The sequence below is a fragment of the Corvus cornix genome, chromosome Z (assembly GCF_000738735.6).
Source record: "Corvus cornix cornix isolate S_Up_H32 chromosome Z, ASM73873v5, whole genome shotgun sequence".
Classification (NCBI taxonomy): Eukaryota; Metazoa; Chordata; class Aves; order Passeriformes; family Corvidae; genus Corvus; species Corvus cornix.
In genome coordinates this window covers 53,501-69,306 of record NC_046357.1, presented here as the reverse complement: position 1 = coordinate 69,306, position 15,806 = coordinate 53,501, and the positions used below count along the sequence as shown (strand labels likewise).

The following is a 15,806-nucleotide window of genomic DNA, read 5'->3' as shown; positions in this document are numbered from 1 at the left end:
AAGGTTTTCTGGGGCTTTAATAACACTTGTAAGTTACTGAATGAATAGCACAGTAGTACACTTCAGGGATATTGCCAAGAAGGGGAAACCAGAACTCTTATGCCAGTTTGGAGAATGTATTATTCTCTCCTATCATATAACACCTGAGTAGTGTTAAACATAAAATTGATTTTTTCATTTAAAAACTTACCTGATAACTGTGTTTTATGAATTTTGGTATTTTTTTCTCTTCTCTTCAAATGTCAGTGTTGTACCTTCAACAAAGCAGAACTTGTTTTCCTTGCTGGCTTTGTTTTTGTAGCTTTGATAAGGAACAGCATGATGCTTTTTTCCTCTGGAGTTCTGTTTCTTCTGTAATCCCTTACCTCTGCAAAAATACTCTTATTATACAATAATGACACCTTTTCTGTTGTAACAGCTCATGCTCAGCAGACAACTGCTGAATTTCTTCAAGTAATATTACTTCTTTTGTGTCCTACTAAGCAGTTTTCATGTCCAACTGTATTATGAAAATTACTTATTTTGTGTCAAATTGTGTAGAAATAAAACTGAGTATAATAAATGGCATGGCAGAATAATGCTGGGATCCTTAATGCAGTCTTCCTGGACGTGTATCATCCCAGTTAAGAAAAAATAATGTCTTGTTTGGAGACAGTGTATGTGCAGTAAGATTTTTTTCCTTCTCTTGGTATTGCTGAAATCCAGATTTATGCTGTCCACCTACCCCAATGCGAGCACAGTCAGCTCTGACTTGGAGAGTGCAGTTGGACATTTTGCAGCTGGCAGATGTGACACTGGGATCCAGTCACAGGAGTGGCTCAGAGCTGTGCCAGGGGGGGATCAGAGTGGATGTTAGGAAGCATTTCCATACTGAGAGGGTGCTCAGACCTGGAACAGCCTCCCTGGGGAGAAGGTGGATGCCCCAGGCTCAGCATTCCAGCAGCACTTGGACAATGCCCTTGAGCTTTCTAGGCAGCCTGGAAGGGCTCAGGCTGTTGGGCTGGATGGTCTCTGTAGGCTCTTCTGGTCCACAGGCATGTCCATAAATGCTTCCCATTTGAATTCTCCAATTATTCAACCCCTCCACCACAAAAATCATAAACTCTAACTTGTGATGGCTGCCGCAGCAGCCTGGCACACATTAAATGTGCAGTGAGCAATCAATCACTGTGGTTAAGCTTCAACTATCCAGGGCTTCCCAAAATGCAGCACAAACAGTATCAACTATCTTACACTGGGACTTATTAAATAAATGTTATTATTTCATATTATTCAGCCTCTGTAAAGTTGTGGAGCTCTTTTCTGTGAAATGTCTTCAGTTCTTCAGGGAACTGTTGCTGCACTGAGTCAGTGTTCAGGTTATTTGCAGAACACCTGCCCTGAGTGCAGGTTGGAAATTCTGGAGATTAGTCTATTCAGCATCTTCAACATTTACAGAGTATTCCTCAGTGATTGTGCCTGTTATTACATTGGAGATAGTCTTCCACCAGTGTTTGTTCTGTACATACATCTTGGCTGTGTCTAGCACCAGGATCCGTACAGAGAAAATGATGAAAGGCACACCATTCTTATATTATCCCTTTTTATAGCCATCAGATCTGCATTGCTGATAGAACAATGATGCTTGTCTAAAATGTAAAGGAAGCAGATTAAAGAGTGTTATCATAGTAACAGCATTTAAAAACTGTGAATGTTTTCCTGCCATGGAGCACTGCAACATTTTGCTTTGCCATGGGATGTATGTACCAGGGGAAAGGTATTTTAAAACACAGAGAGCTGTTTTTTTGTGTTCAAACACAAATTGATGTTAGCAGGTTTCTTCTTTAAGAGAAAGATTGTCTTGAGTGAGTTGAGTCACTCACAGTTTGTAACATCCTTTGGTTGTATCTGGATCCTCTTCTGTTATGGGGGGGTCCAGAATAATATTTCTCTATGTTGTCAAGTTATTCTTTTTCTTAAAAGGGTAATAAAAATAAGAATTAGAATAAATCCTTATGAACAAGTAAATAAATAATAAAGACCGAGTACATATACAACAGATGAGAAAGGTTTATTTGTTTGCATGGTGTTTTCAGTAAAAGAGATTTGGGACTCCTGGGCAACAAGGAACTGAGTAAGAATTCATGTTTGGTTGGTTTTGGTTTTGTTTTCTGAAAATTGACAGTTTCCTGAATTTTTCAATTTCCTGCCTTGATTGCTCCAAACAGTTCGAAGTTTTGCTGGATGGCAATATTTTATTTGATCAGCTGTCACTCAGCACAGAGCACGTGTCTGTAGCTGTACTGCAGGCTGCACAGTGAAACTTGAGGCGTGAGAATACTATTGTGAATTAAGCAGGAATGCATAATTAATAACCAAAAGAAAAGAATGACTCACATTAATCAGTAAAAGAAGATGAAATAAACTGTGACTAAACAAGGGAACAATTTAGCTCAGTACAGGAGGATACACAATTGACTTCAAAAGGGATTGTACAAGCATTTGCCCGGAAATTATGTTAATTCACATCCGTGGGAGCTTCCAGTAGGGATAGTTCAGTTCCAGTCATGTGGGGCTAGCTGGAGGAGCTGGCAGGTTCCTTACAGTCAGCTCTGTTCGCTGTGTATCCCACCTCCTGCCATAGTTCTCTAGACAGCAAAATCATCATATAAACTGCACTCATTACACGTGGCCTCATCCTGCCCCTGTTGTTCTCCTGGGTGACAAAGGGCGCATCAGGACCTCATATCCCATCGCTGCTCACCCACCTTCACTCCAGTGAAACCACTAAGTGTTCCACTTCACGGCCTTTCCAGGGATATTATGCTGTCTGCATATTTTCCCTGCACTGCCTCTTCAGGCTGGAATTCTTTTCATCCATTTACTACAAAGTTGGCCAGTTCCAGGTGCCTCGGGGTGTTGAAAAGTTTACAGGGTCCCTGTGCAAGGAAAGCAGAAAGTCCTGTAAATGCGCGTCCACTTTACTGTCGCTTGTGACAGGAAATGTAGGTGATACTTGAAATTAAAATAAGCTCTTTGCACAAGATTTTCTGTTCCAGTGAGGGACAACAAGACCCTTTGCCCCAAGTGCAGCCGAACGAAGGCAGCACGGTGCGGTCCCGCAGGGCGGGGGTGACCTCGACCCTGCAGCTCTCGGGTCCCCTCAGCGGCCCCGCCGCTGCTGTTGCCGCCCTCTGAGGAGCTCTCGGTGCCCCGGGCGCTGCCGGCACCACTGTTCCGAGGTGTCCCGGGCCGCCCTCAGCCCCGACCCCCGGCGAACGGACCGGGGGAACAAGAACTTGTGGGACGCGGCCGTGTTTCGGAGGTAACCGAGAGAGAGAACGCTCCCCCCGCCCAGGGCAGCGCCCGGGGCCGGCACCGCCTCAGCTCCCCCCGCGGGCGCCCGGGGGGGCGGAGAGCGGGCCTGTGAGGAGGCGTCAGGCGCGGGGGCTCCGCTCGCGCCGGGCCCGGCTCCGGATAAATGGGGGGCGGCGGCGGCGGCGGCAGCGCTTCGGAGCCGGAGCCGAAGCCGAGCGGAGCGCGGCTCGGGGCAGCACCGGCAGCAGGGCAGGATGGGGGGCGGGCGGCCCGCGGCGCTGCCGCTGCTGGCGCTGGCGCTGCTGACGGCGCAGGGCGGAGCGGCGCCCCTGCAGCCCGGCGGGACCCCCGCACTCACCAAGATCTACCCCCGCGGCAGCCACTGGGCTGTGGGTAAGTGCGGTTTAACTCCTACAAAGGCACTGGAACGCTCGGTTCCTGCGTCGCGTGTCGAAGCAGGGTAAGTCTAAAACCTCCAGCTTCTCCGTCCGCTTTTATTCCAGCAAATCTTACCAAGCGCCTCTCTATCTCCAGGCAAAGTGCTTGGTTATCGCTGACCCTTCTCAGCCACGTTTTCTCTGACAATGTAACACAAGAGACAGAATAAATTAATTGAGTGTGACACTGACAAAATCATCAGTCCCAGTAGTGCTTCAGTTTGACATTATCTACCCCCTTCCCTTCCCGCACCTTCCCGCACCTTCCCGCACCTTCCTGCACCTTCCCGCACCTTCGTCAGTAGCAAAGTCCAGCCGATGTTTGAATAATCCAATCTTTACCCGTTTCGGTTAATTTTGTGCTACTTCAATTGTTCTTACAGGACATTTAATGGGGAAAAAGAGCACTGGAGATTATCCTTATGGTTTTGAAGAAGAAAACAAGACACCGTTTTCAGCATTACCTGACAATATCAAGCAGCTGGAAGAGTATCTGCAGTGGGAAGAAATCTCAAAATATTTGCTATGGCTGCTGGAAAGGAATGAAAATAAAAGTGCTCACTTTTTAAAAGGAGGGCTTCCCTGGTATACCAGGAGCACCTGGGAGACAGATGACAATAGCAGTTGGAAACATGTAAGTAAGATAAAACATGTAAAGATACTCCATGTGTTCAATTTTTGGTTTACAGTAACATATCAGCTTCCTCTAACTTGTGGATTGTCCAGAAAAGCAGCAGAAATGCACCTTACGTGTTAGGCATTCAGTACAGTAAGACTCTGCTCTTGATTACAGATTGTCACTCACCATTTGTATTTTTGATGACTTCATTTGCTACTGGGCATGAACACAGCATGCATTCAGCAGATTTTAGAGTCTGGGTTCCCTTCAAGCTGCTTGGTTGGGCCATTCTTTTCTTTTCTTCATGCTTAGGTGATCACATCAGCAGCACATATTGCCCAGCAAAGCCAAGCTAGTGTGAAAAACAGCTGTGAGGGCGGGAGGAACCATATCACACCGACTGTCCCCCTCCACCACTGTTCAGGATGTTTCACCTTGGGCTGGGTAAAGCCACAGCGCTGCAGAATTTTCTCTGGTCCCAGCTTTGTCCCTGTCTCCTTTGCCTTTTCACCAGCCCATGGTGCTGGCTACTGCTGTGATCATTCCTGGGTTTGCTAAATGAGTCTGGGGCTACTGATAAGCTGCCCCCCCTCATCCCTCAACATCCCATCCTTCCTAGTGCTGCTTCACAAGACAACAAGGCTTTGGAACAGATTAATCCCTGTTCTTTTAGGAAATCCTATAAAACACACTGGGAAGGATAACAGGTTTAACAGAAAGTAATTGGAGTCTAATGTAAATCACGGAATCCACAAGAAAACTCCTTTCCTTATAATGCCTCAGGCACAGTCATGGTGATAAAGCTGCAGAATTCTTTTGGGTGACAATGAAATAGAGTAAAAAGATTAGTACGCCCCCTTAAAGACATCAATGGGAAGATTTTTTTCCTGTCCCATATTCTACTGCAATATGATGTCATTAATACTCCTGGGCTAACTTAAGCCCAGTTTCCTTCCTGAAATCCTGGTGCAGTCAAATCAGTGAATACTTAAGCTTTTATTTGAATGTGGATAAAAGTTCACTCTTTAAATTAAGCTGTGATTTAAGTCTCTCACGCCAGTGATATGAATGCTGCCTATACATTTCTTTTTGGCTGTGGTGTTATGATAGTGACTCATCATAGTAACTATTAGTACCATCTAAAACTATTTATTCCATCTTCAGCTCTGCAGTGTGCAGCTTTGTAATCAAATTAAATGAACAAATTCCATTATTTAATGTAAAGAGGGAAATGTTCTGACTTCCAAAAAGTATCTGTCAATAAATCCTACTTAGGAAGGCTGCAAGTTGCCTCCGGTAAGTTGAATCATATCCATATGTGTGTACTTTCACTATAAATTAACGTCCACATTTTTGTGGTCAGACATCGAACATCCTTATGGAATAATAAGGTTATTGGCTTAAGCATCCAGATTTCTGCAAGGATTAGTAAAAACCTCATGTTTTTCCTGTGACTAAGATAGAGGACTACTTGCAGAGCCTCATTTGGCCATAGAACCTTTGATTTCCATCATTCAACAGCATCTTTGTCTCCACCCTGAAGTAAAATCTAATGAAAGTAGCTGTAGCTGTACTTTCCTGCTGTTGGACACAAATACCTGATATTACGCAGCCTAGATAAGATATGATGCCCTGTTTTCCCCTTGGCTTCAAAAAAGCACCTGAAAGTTAAGGTATTTCTGAGATCTTCCTTTAAGATGAAGAAAACATGAAGATCAAAAGGAATGTGCTTTACTCTTTTGAGAGCTGTGATAGTTTCCTAAACATTTAAATAATGAGAATTATTTTTCATTTAAAAGTTATTTTGAATAAAAGAGGTCTTATTTATAAAGGCAGAACTCTGATATACTGATTGTGACATTTATGAACACAGTGACACAAGAGCATAACTGGCCTTTGGGGGTTGATTGTCTAGATTTGTCAGGATGTGAGGGGTTTCAGGTGCACAGATTTTGGTTAGACAACCCCTCGGGGTAAGGTGCAGCTGTACCACAGCTGTGGAAGGTGTCCATGCAGAGGAGAGGATTACTAGGTACAGGAAGCTAAGGATGATGGCACAGCACATCCAAAAAATTTGTCCTTGGCATGAAATACTTTTCCAGGCACATTTCATGTGAGTTTGGAACAGAAACTTGTTCTAGGAGAAACCAGACACCAGATTTGCAGCGAGTTACTGTTCCCTATGCAGTGGCCTGTTGGACTGAGGTACTAAATGTGACCAAAAGAAGGTAAATAACGAACCCTGCTGACAGCTGCTGCAGTGGCTGTCCCAGGAGCACATGCCCTCTGAGGCCTGCAATTCCCATGCACTCACAGAGATGCCAAACACGAGGAGTCTGTGTCTGCAGCCCTGTGTCCCACCTGCTGCACACAGCAAACACTGGCTGGGTTGGGAACAAACAGACTCCAAGAACTTTGTTTCATGGATGCTTTCAAATTTAGCTGATTTTATTTAAAGCTTGAATTTTAAATTCAAGATCAGGAAGGCCCAAAGCTAGAAGTAAATACAGGTAAGTACCTTAGGGTCTTCCTTATTAGCACAAATCATCCAGTGCATCACCACTAATGCTCACACTGGACTGTGCATTTCTTAAGAAGAAAAGAATTCTTTCTAAAGGACTCACCCAGAGTGGGGAAATGGCTGTAACACACAGTCAAAAAATGGAAGAGGTGACCACAGTACTTTTCAGAGTCTAGCTTAAGATGGTGCACCTGTGTTATTTTGTTTTCGGTTAATACCTTGCCTGCTCTTTATTCATATATGAATAAATTACAGTTTATGTAGTAAAAGGGAACGGAAATCTCTCCTGCAAGTTGGACTAAGTGCAAAAGCAAGTTGGAAAATAAACTTTACTTTATTTCTATGACTTGGCTTTTTAACACTAATGAGACAGGATATAAATGAGATGGCAAACAGAATTATTTGGGAGAATGACTTTCCTCCTACTTTGGCAGTTGGTTATTACACTAACCAAGACAAATGGGGCCTGTTTTGGAAGGGTTATTAGGAATATATTTGTTATGTGAATGCACAGAGCAGTTATCTATTAGGCTTATTAACTTAAAGTAGGTTTATTAACTTAGTGAATTACTTTTTTCAGGATGGGTCTGTAAATAATGAGTTTCTCTTTTTATTAGATGATGGACTATCTGCTTCAAGTTGTGAATATGAAAGAGAGCACTCCAAGCTGAAAGAAGGTCTCTAAATCATGAAGAAATTGAATGCTTTCTGTAAGAGACTATATTTCACAAACACTTGATTGTATCAGATAATCAACAAGGTCTCTTTTCTGTACACAAGAATTCCTTTGTGTAAAATACTTAAATACACATATTCTTGTATGGTTCAGCAAGGACTAAATCCTCTACTTCATTTTCAAGGTTGCATTTTCTCATTCGAGTGGCTTTGGTATACATATATATATAATTGTCACGGAAGGGTCTTCCAATTAATTATATGACTTACCTATTGAATCAGTTCATCTCTTAGTTGGAAATTACATGACATTGCAACATTCGCAATAAATAGTACCAAGAAAAAGGTGGAGTTTATGCTTTTATTTGAGATAAGCAATGAAATTGGCTGTGTCAAAGCCAGTAGCAAGGGCCACTGCCTTCCCCAGGAACGGGCGTGTGTTGCGCTTCCAGCCGCTCTGTTGGGAGCCTCAGTGCTCCGTGTGTGCCCGGGAGATGACGCTGTCCTCGCAGCCCCGGCCCGCTGGCGGCAGCTCCGCTGTGCCCGGGGGCGGAACTCGGCCCGGGACGAGCCCCGACCGCCCACTCCCGCCGCCTCCAGCAGGCGGCGCCCTCGGCCAGGCCGTGAGGGGAGCGCTCCGGGGAGCGCGGACTGTCGCAGCCCCGCTGCGCTCCCTTGAGCTCGGACCGTCTGAGCCCCGGCCGTGCAGGGAACCCCGGTGCGCTCCGGTGCCGGGTGAGCTCCGGGACCGTCTGAGCCCCGGCCGTGCAGGGAGGCCGGTGCGCTCCGGTGCCGGGTGAGCCCCGGGACCGTCTGACCCCGGCCGTGCAGGGAGCCCCGGTGCGCTCCGGCGCCGCGTGAGCCCCGGGACCGCGGCTGTTTGCCGTATCTTAGTCGCACCACTCTGCCCGGCTCTGCAATTCCAATCTTAGTGGGGCAGAAGTGTCATATGACACACGGATGACTGCCAAATGTCAGACAGTTTTGATAATACCTTGGCAGAACACAAGAGATGCTCAGAGAGGAGACGCGGTATTAATTCTACCAGAGAAACTCGTAATCTCAACGTCCTGGTCTAACCAGCTTTTCGTTTCGCTCTCTTTTGTTTGTTTTATTCCGCTGTTTTCTCCTATGCTAGCATTTTGCTAGCAAAATGTAGCAGACAAACTACTGAAGGAAGTCCCAAGGTTTGTAACAGTGACAAAGGAGGAGGCTGACTGCATAGAAGAGAGAAGCTGAAACACTGTAGCTGAAGGGAACCTCCTTGAATTAATGCCTGTCGGACTTCATAGTAAGTCCGTAGAGACGAGGAAAGATGTAACCAGGAGCTTTGAACAGCTACTTGAGACATTTCAATAGTAAGAAACTGAATGTCCGTAATTGCAATGCCTGTCAGATGTAGCCACGGCAGAAGGAAACAAGACCGTTCAACTTCCTGCACAACTTCCTGCTGCCCTCGACCCCAGCAGCTAGTAACAGAAATTCAAGCTATGGCTGAGCAATGTGTGTTTTCATGTCACAGAGGATGTGAACTGCCATGGCAGCAGCACACACGACAGCCAGCCTGCTGCTCCAGAGGGAATGACAGCTTCCGAGCCATCCGGCAGGGACTGAGGGTCCCTTCTGCTCACAGAGACAGTCCTGCTCCACCAGGGAGCCAATGACCTGAACCTCACGTCCAAATTCTGTTTGGCTCAAAGAGCTCAGGTATCTGTTAGTTTTCTTGAATACTGACAGGATTTTGAGCAGAGATAGGAAGGAAGGGAGACCAGAATACACTTTTGAGATCGAATTCCATCATGGCATTTTCCTCATAATTATTAATTCCCTGGCAGTCTGTAATAATCTGCATTATTCTTCCTTAGAACTTCAGGTGTTGCAAAGACGTCAAGTATGGACACTAAAAATACTATCTTGCTAATACAGTTTAAGTAAAAGAAGCAACAGACCACTCAGAAGGCCATGCTAATAGCCTTAGCAAAGTTAGAGTAAAGAAGTGGTTAAGGATCTAGATGATTTAATCCAGTTTTAAGAAAAGGTTTTACAGTGAGCAATTAGATGCTGTTTAAGGAATTAATCACTAATGGGTCATTAACTCTGACTGGTATTGTACAGTTAACAAGCCGAGGCAGGATTATTAGACTCAGCACCCAATTAAGGAGGAGAAGATATTTACAACAAAATGAACAAATGGGCTTTTAAAATGGAATGGGACAATTTGAAAGAAAGTGTAGGAGCACCGAAAACTAGACAGGGTAGAAGAAAGATGTGAGTTTGCATATGCCTCTGTCTCTTTATTTGCCCACTTATGTGTAGCTGGTAAAATATTCATTTTAAGCAATAAACTCACAGCTTTCCTTGGAGGACATGTCTGTGCACAGCCGATCCACTACAGGGTTCACATGTACAAGGTGTAAGAAAGACCTGTTTAATATGCCAATAAAAGAACAACCACCATATCTTGCCATAATCTTTCTTTATTTGTTTGCAGATGCTGGATCAGGACCTTATTAAAAGTGAGCAGATATCTTCAGCTGCTACTTCTGCTGCTCTGTCATTATGGTTTTATCTGCTGCCAGTCCTTGACTATCTCGAGTAACCAAGTGTCAGCGCTGGTGACAGCTGATCAGGAAGTCAGAGGCTTCTTCCCATGGCTTTACAGGATACAGAAGAATCGTAGGTAAGAGAGAAGGAGGGTAGTAATGCCAAATGTGGAAAAGCACTATTGAAATCTTGGGGAGCTGGTTATTAGCCATGAGCAATAAGCACAGGTGAGAACTTTTGGGCAGCGATTAAATGTGCTCACCTGCAGGGGGGTTTTCAGCTTCAGAGCCACAGCTGGACTGCAGCCAAGTAATGACAAGTGAGATTGTTCCTACCCTGAGAAGGAAGAGTGCGCAGAGCCTGTGCAGTCGCTCATTAGTGTGTGTCTCTTGCTGATACAGGCTGGGCTATGCAGGCACTTCTCAAGCACACCAAGAGGAATCCTTCTCTTGCAGCCACCAGAAAAGACGTGCCTTCTTGCAACTCCAGCATCACGGGGGATGCAAGCAAAGCTCGCCTGTGGAAGGACCACTAGAATAAGACCTAAAAACTGAAGCAATATGATTTTTGTTCTCCTCTTTTACTCAGGTGTCCTTACTAGAGGTTAGCAGAATACCTCCCTGGTCCTGACAGCAACAGCAACTCTTTTCCTGGCAGCTCTTCCTCTCTTTGTCAAGGAAGCAAAGAGCTGTGTGCTGGGAAGGGTGGGCACCACCACAAAAGCACACACTGTAGAATTGTCAAATCCAGATCCCAGCAGGAGGGTCCCCCCCAGCAGGGCTTCATTCCCCCCAAATTCAGGGGGTACCACTCACTTGGCTTCCCTTCATGCCCTGGACCAGCACAGCTCAGGGAAGGGAAGCTGGGGGTGCTGAACATAGTGTGTGCTCTGGTCCAGAGAGGCAGGTTGGATCTGCAGGGAGGCTGGGGACAGAGGAAAAGGCATTTGAAAACAAGAGGGATTCCTATTATTATCTGTAAAAGAAGCTCTCCATACAATAGATGGGGACTGCTGTGGAGAAGGCTGTGAAGGGATGTTTAGGAACTGCTGTCTAAGGTTAAAAAGCTCTCTGAAGTGAAGCTGAACAAAGCTGACATACTTGTTTCTGACAGGACTCTTGAAAGATACGCACAGATTGTGAAAATATAATTAGATGCCAGCCTTTGTCTGGCCACAACGAGTGGGAAATGGTGAAAGGAGAGGTCTCCCAGTCTGCACTGAATCATCCCCAGGACACAATGAGGGCACTTGTGCATCCTTCTCTCTTCCCTAATGAGAAACGTTAATTGCCACAACCTCCTGAGTGTGTAGAGCACCCCATGCCCAGCAGAAGAGAAGGGGTGTTTCATTACAGCTTCTCAGCCCCATTACAGGCAGTAACGGAGATAATGAAAAATAAAGATGCCGCAGTTTTAGTTTCGGCAGCCTGGCAATGGGCACTGGGTGGGCAGGGGAGCGGGCATGGCCCAGCTCTGTGCCAGCCTCCAGGGGCTGTGCTGGGCAGCCAGAGCGGGCAGGATGAGCCTGCCAGGCCCCAGCTGCGTGTCAGTGCCCAGCCAGTGACCGTCTGTCTCCCCTTGTGGCAGCGGGGCTGCAGGGGCCAGGGGCCCTGGGGGTCCTGCTGTTCTCCCTCTCTGCAGAGGCAGCAAGGACTGCCACTGACTCCAGCCTGCAAAGCCCACCTGAGCTGGGCACTGCTCCACAAGGGCAGCTGTGGGAGTGGTGTGCCTGGCCCAAGGACTGCCAGGGCTCCGGCCCCTCTGTGCCCACTCTCATCTGGGCATACAGCCTCCAGTGCCACAGCCAGCTTGGGCAGGGTTCTGCTGCTGAAGGAGGACAGAGAAGAGCCCACAGCCAGGCATCTCCTACCCCTCTGTGCATCACACAGAGCGGAGGGTCCAGCCTGAGATGCCCATATGGGTGAAGAAACACGATGCACAGCCTCCATGCAGATGGTGCCATTTAATGATGCAAAAGCAGAACCGCCTCTCCAGGTACAGCATCCTGGGCTCCCAGCCACCTTACACAGCTCTTTGCCCTACTGCAGCTTTTATTGCAACTAAAGCATCCAGCCAAGGAGGGAGAGCAAAAGAGATTGGTTTTCCTAAGCTATGATCAGGCCCCCAACTCTGCAGGGCTTGTGGAAAAGGGAATTAAAAGGGCCACAAAATACAAAAGCCAGTCAAGGCTGGGGGGAAAGGCTGGTGCAAGGGATAGCCCTCCTGTGCCTGGCCATCCGGGGCAGCCAAGGCAGGGTAAGGGTGTCCCTCGGGCGTTCTGGGACGCGCCTTCCCCATGGCTTTCTCCCAGGTGCTGAGAGGGAGTTCAGATTGTCTGCCAGGGTTTGCCAATGGACTGGATGTGCTCCTTAGCCTTCAGCCTCAGGGCAGCAATGCTGGTGTTGCGTGGGTCTGCCTCTTCCAAAGGGAACTTGTCCACAAAGGTGGCCCCACACTGGTAAGGCGGCGGTGGCCCCATGGCCCCCAGGGGCTGCAGCGCGTGGGTCACTGCCGGAGAGTTCAGGAAGGGCGGTGGTGTGTAGCTGCCAGGCAGGCTCTGTGGTGAGGCCACGAAGCCAGGCAGGGTCTGCAGGGCTGTGCTGCTGGGCACTGGCGGGCTGAGCCACGTCTCCAGGGGCAGGCTGCTGCTCAGAGGACCCATGGGTGTTGCCTGTGGCGAGCGGTTGAACGAGAGGATGGGCGAGTCCTGCAGCTTCATGGAGGTCACCTCCAGTTTCTCCTGCCGCCTCCACTTAGCCCGTCTGTTCTGAAACCAAACCTGCAAGCAGAGCTGTATCAGCCAGGCCCCAGGCGGTGGACAGAGGCTCGCCCCTGAGTGCAGCGGTGCACACAAAACAGAGCGAGGGAAACACGCCTTGCCGAGCTAGGGCAGAAGGGAATTTGGAGGGCTCGGGCGTTCCCCCACGACTCACAGCCCTGCGCTGAATGGAAAACAGCCCCGCAGCGGAGCTGGCCCGCCCATCCACCGCCACCGCCCTGGTACACAGCGGGTTCAGCGGCCCCGGGCTGGGACACGCCATTCAGAGGGCAGCAGCACCGACGACGCGGCTGCCGGACGCAAATCGGCCCCGAACCCCGCGCTCCAGTGGGGCCTCGCGTGGCCGCTCAGCAGCGCACCGGCCGGGCCGAGTGTGGCCGGAGCCGTGCTGCGGTCACGGGCCCGCGCGCCGCATCGGGGCTGCTCCGGCCGCCGGGACCCCGGGGCTGCGCCGAGGCGCGTCGGGCCGGGCCGTGTGCGGCTTCCCGGCGCGGGGGGTCGTAGGGGCCGGACCGCCGCGGGGGCCGGGCGTTACCTGGACGCGGACCTCGGGCAGATTGACCTTCATGGCCAGCTCCTCGCGGCTGTACACGTCGGGGTAGTGGGACTTCTCAAAGGCACGCTCCAACTCGTGAAGCTGGTACGTGGTAAAGGTGGTGCGGTTTCGCCGGTGTTTCTTCTTGGGCTGTTCCTCGTCCGACGGCTTCCCCTCGCCGCTGCTGCCAGCGGGCAGCTCGGGGCTGGCGCTGCCGGGACAGTACGGCTCTGCGAGGGGAAGACAGGGGGGTCACCAGCGGGATCTCCCCGCGGGGCTCGCCCGAGGGCGTGGGGGAGCGGCGCCCACCCGTCCGCCCCCCGATGCCTGGCGTTCGTCCACAGCGCTCACCTTGGAAGCGCTCGGCGCGGCCCTGGGGCTCGGCCGGCGGCGGCTCTCCGGGCATCTTGGGCAGGCAGTGCCGGGGCCCCCGCCGGTCCGCCTCCTTGGCGCTACCGTCGGGCGGGAAGGCGCCCAACAGCCCGTCTTCCTTGGTGAACCCCAGGATAGCCTCGATGCTGTGCAGCCTCGACGGGTTCCCCCCGGGGCTCCGCGCCGCCGGGGCAGCCAGCGAGAAGGCGCCCTCGGCCATGGCGAGCGGGGCGCCGGGCGGGTGCATGAGGCGGCTGGCCCGGGGCTCCGCCGCGGCGCTGCGGTCTCACCCGGCCCCCGGGCGGCGCGGGCAGGTCTGGCACGGTGTCGCCGGGCGGGCTGGCCTCCTTGGGGCGGGGGAGGAGTGCAGGGGGGCGGTAGGCGAGATGGAAGGCGAGGCCCCCGCGCCTCTTCGGCATGGAGGGGGAGGCAGGGCATCCCCCGGCCCCCGCCGGCCGCCCCGCCCCGCCCCGCAGGCCCCGGCCCCAGCCCCGGCCCCAGCCCCAGACGGCGCCGGGCGATGCCATCCGGGGCCCCCGAGGCGGGGCGGGGCGGCCCCCGCTGCAGCCGGGGCCGGCCCGGACCGAACGCCGCGGCCGGAGCCCCGGGGCAGGGGCAGCACTGCCGAAAACCGCGGTGGGACGGGCGGCGAGAGGCGCGCCGGGCACGGGGGGACAGAGCCGGGCCGGCGGGAGCCGCGGGACCGCTGCCGGGGGCGCGGTAAAGGGGACTCAGCGAACGGACGGGAAGGGGCTGGAGCCCGGGCGTGCCGGGCCGGAGGACAGACGGTCCCCGGCGCGGCCCCGCGCTGTTCGGCGGCTCTCGGAGCCTCGCCGCGTTTCTCTTGCCCGACGGCTGCAGCCCAGATCCCTCCCGGACGGTTTGGTGGTGCGTCGGTTTCACGGCGACCGCTCGAAAGCTGATCCGCGGGACGATCCGAGGCCCCGGGCCGACTCGGGCACTAGCGTAAGCGCCTCTGCGCTGGTGCTCTGCGGGACACTCGCCCTGCGCCCGGTTGCTTCCAAAGGCGTTTCATAGACCAGGTGCTTCTGGGCAGGATGGACGCAGGAGGTGGACTCAGCCTTTCAGACTTCACAAGCCCGAGGAAGCTCTAAGCAATATTTGCGAGGACGTTTTCCAGTACGCTGCTATAGGACAAAGCCTGTGAGAAGAACCGATTTTGTGACCCTGTACTCCACGGTGCAAGTGGGGCTGGGGGGTAGCAGGCAGGGCATGGCTTCATGGGGGGATGTACAAAATGTTTTGAAGGTGAGGTAGGGAGACAGATCCCACACATCACGTTGTACTTGGCTTGGTGGAAGACGTGGACCCACCACAGTACCAACCAGGTAACAGCATCACATCTCCTGCATCGATATTTTTCCTGCTTTTGTCTTTCTGTCACTTTATCACTTTTCACACTAGCACTTCCCAGTTCCTCTGTACGTTTTGTCCCATCTGGTTTAAATGACAAACCCAGTAACATCCAGAGTGGTTTTCAGCCTACACTTAGCTTTGAAGATGCTTCCATTTGAAGCCTGAGGAGAGTGTATGTGAATGAAAAACACCACTGCTGCTGCTCATTCTTCCAGATATATTAGCTAGTCTAATAAGTATGACCTCTCTCAATAAATCTGCAATTTTTTTCTTCCCCTCCTGCCCCAACAGGCTCCATATCATGTAGATTTTCTCAGAGGAATCACTTCAAAGATTGGCAGTGCTTGCTTCTGCCAATGTCCACACCTTTTGCAGGTTTATGGTCTGATGTCCCAGAGTTGATTTCTTTTAGGAGTGCACGGCTTTTCCTAGATCCAGGTGAGGTTTGCCTTCACTGACTGCTTGGGGGGGTAGTTTGAGGCCAAAAGAACTCAGCCATCCGTTTGCACAGAGGGAAGAGGCTAACAGAAGAGACAAGAAAAGGTTAGTGTGGCTTTTGTGCACACTATAAAAAGCAAGTCAATACCATTGTAGGGCATTGGAGGGTACTCAAAGCAATCAGCCAGGGGCCATTGTGTTCCTTTAATCTA

The 15,806-nt window shown here is 50.5% G+C and overlaps 2 protein-coding genes across 3 annotated transcripts; one reads left to right on the top strand and one right to left on the bottom strand.

Moving 5' to 3' along the window:
* Window positions 1-665: 665 nt before the first annotated feature.
* Window positions 666-7,895, top strand: LOC104698607 (gastrin releasing peptide). The gene is made up of 3 exons (XM_010414002.4): window positions 666-3,690; window positions 4,118-4,368; window positions 7,492-7,895. Exons 1-3 carry the CDS (start codon window positions 3,552-3,554, stop codon window positions 7,543-7,545), a joined length of 444 nt encoding a protein of 147 aa, XP_010412304.3. The 5' UTR covers window positions 666-3,551; the 3' UTR covers window positions 7,546-7,895.
* A 4,142-nt stretch (window positions 7,896-12,037) lies between these two features.
* On the bottom strand, window positions 12,038-14,201 carry RAX (retina and anterior neural fold homeobox). 2 transcript variants are annotated; one of them, XM_039567142.1, is made up of 3 exons: window positions 13,759-14,201; window positions 13,420-13,637; window positions 12,038-12,872 (listed from the first exon to the last, which is right to left on the bottom strand). In XM_039567142.1, exons 1-3 carry the CDS (start codon window positions 14,024-14,026, stop codon window positions 12,420-12,422), a joined length of 939 nt encoding a protein of 312 aa, XP_039423076.1. In that variant the 5' UTR covers window positions 14,027-14,201; the 3' UTR covers window positions 12,038-12,419. The 2 variants fall into 2 exon arrangements, with proteins under 2 accessions (XP_039423076.1, XP_039423075.1); XM_039567141.1 differs by having other exon boundaries at window positions 13,408-13,637; window positions 13,759-14,197.
* Window positions 14,202-15,806: the final 1,605 nt, after the last annotated feature.

Bases quoted from the DNA above. Each gene is read 5' to 3' on its own strand.
- LOC104698607 (XM_010414002.4), top strand. From the start codon at position 3,552: ATGGGGGGCGGGCGGCCCGCGGCGCTGCCGCTGCTGGCGCTGGCGCTG. The intron at 3,691-4,117 runs GTAAGTGCGGTT...TTGTTCTTACAG, and splicing joins CGGCAGCCACTGGGCTGTGG to GACATTTAATGGGGAAAAAG. The intron at 4,369-7,491 runs GTAAGTAAGATA...TCTTTTTATTAG, and splicing joins ACAATAGCAGTTGGAAACAT to ATGATGGACTATCTGCTTCA.
- RAX (XM_039567141.1), bottom strand. From the start codon at position 14,026: ATGCACCCGCCCGGCGCCCCGCTCGCCATGGCCGAGGGCGCCTTCTCG. The intron at 13,638-13,758 runs GTGAGCGCTGTG...TTCCCCTCGCAG, and splicing joins CCGCGCCGAGCGCTTCCAAG to AGCCGTACTGTCCCGGCAGC. The intron at 12,873-13,407 runs GTAACGCCCGGC...CTCTGCTTGCAG, and splicing joins TGCCCGAGGTCCGCGTCCAG to GTTTGGTTTCAGAACAGACG.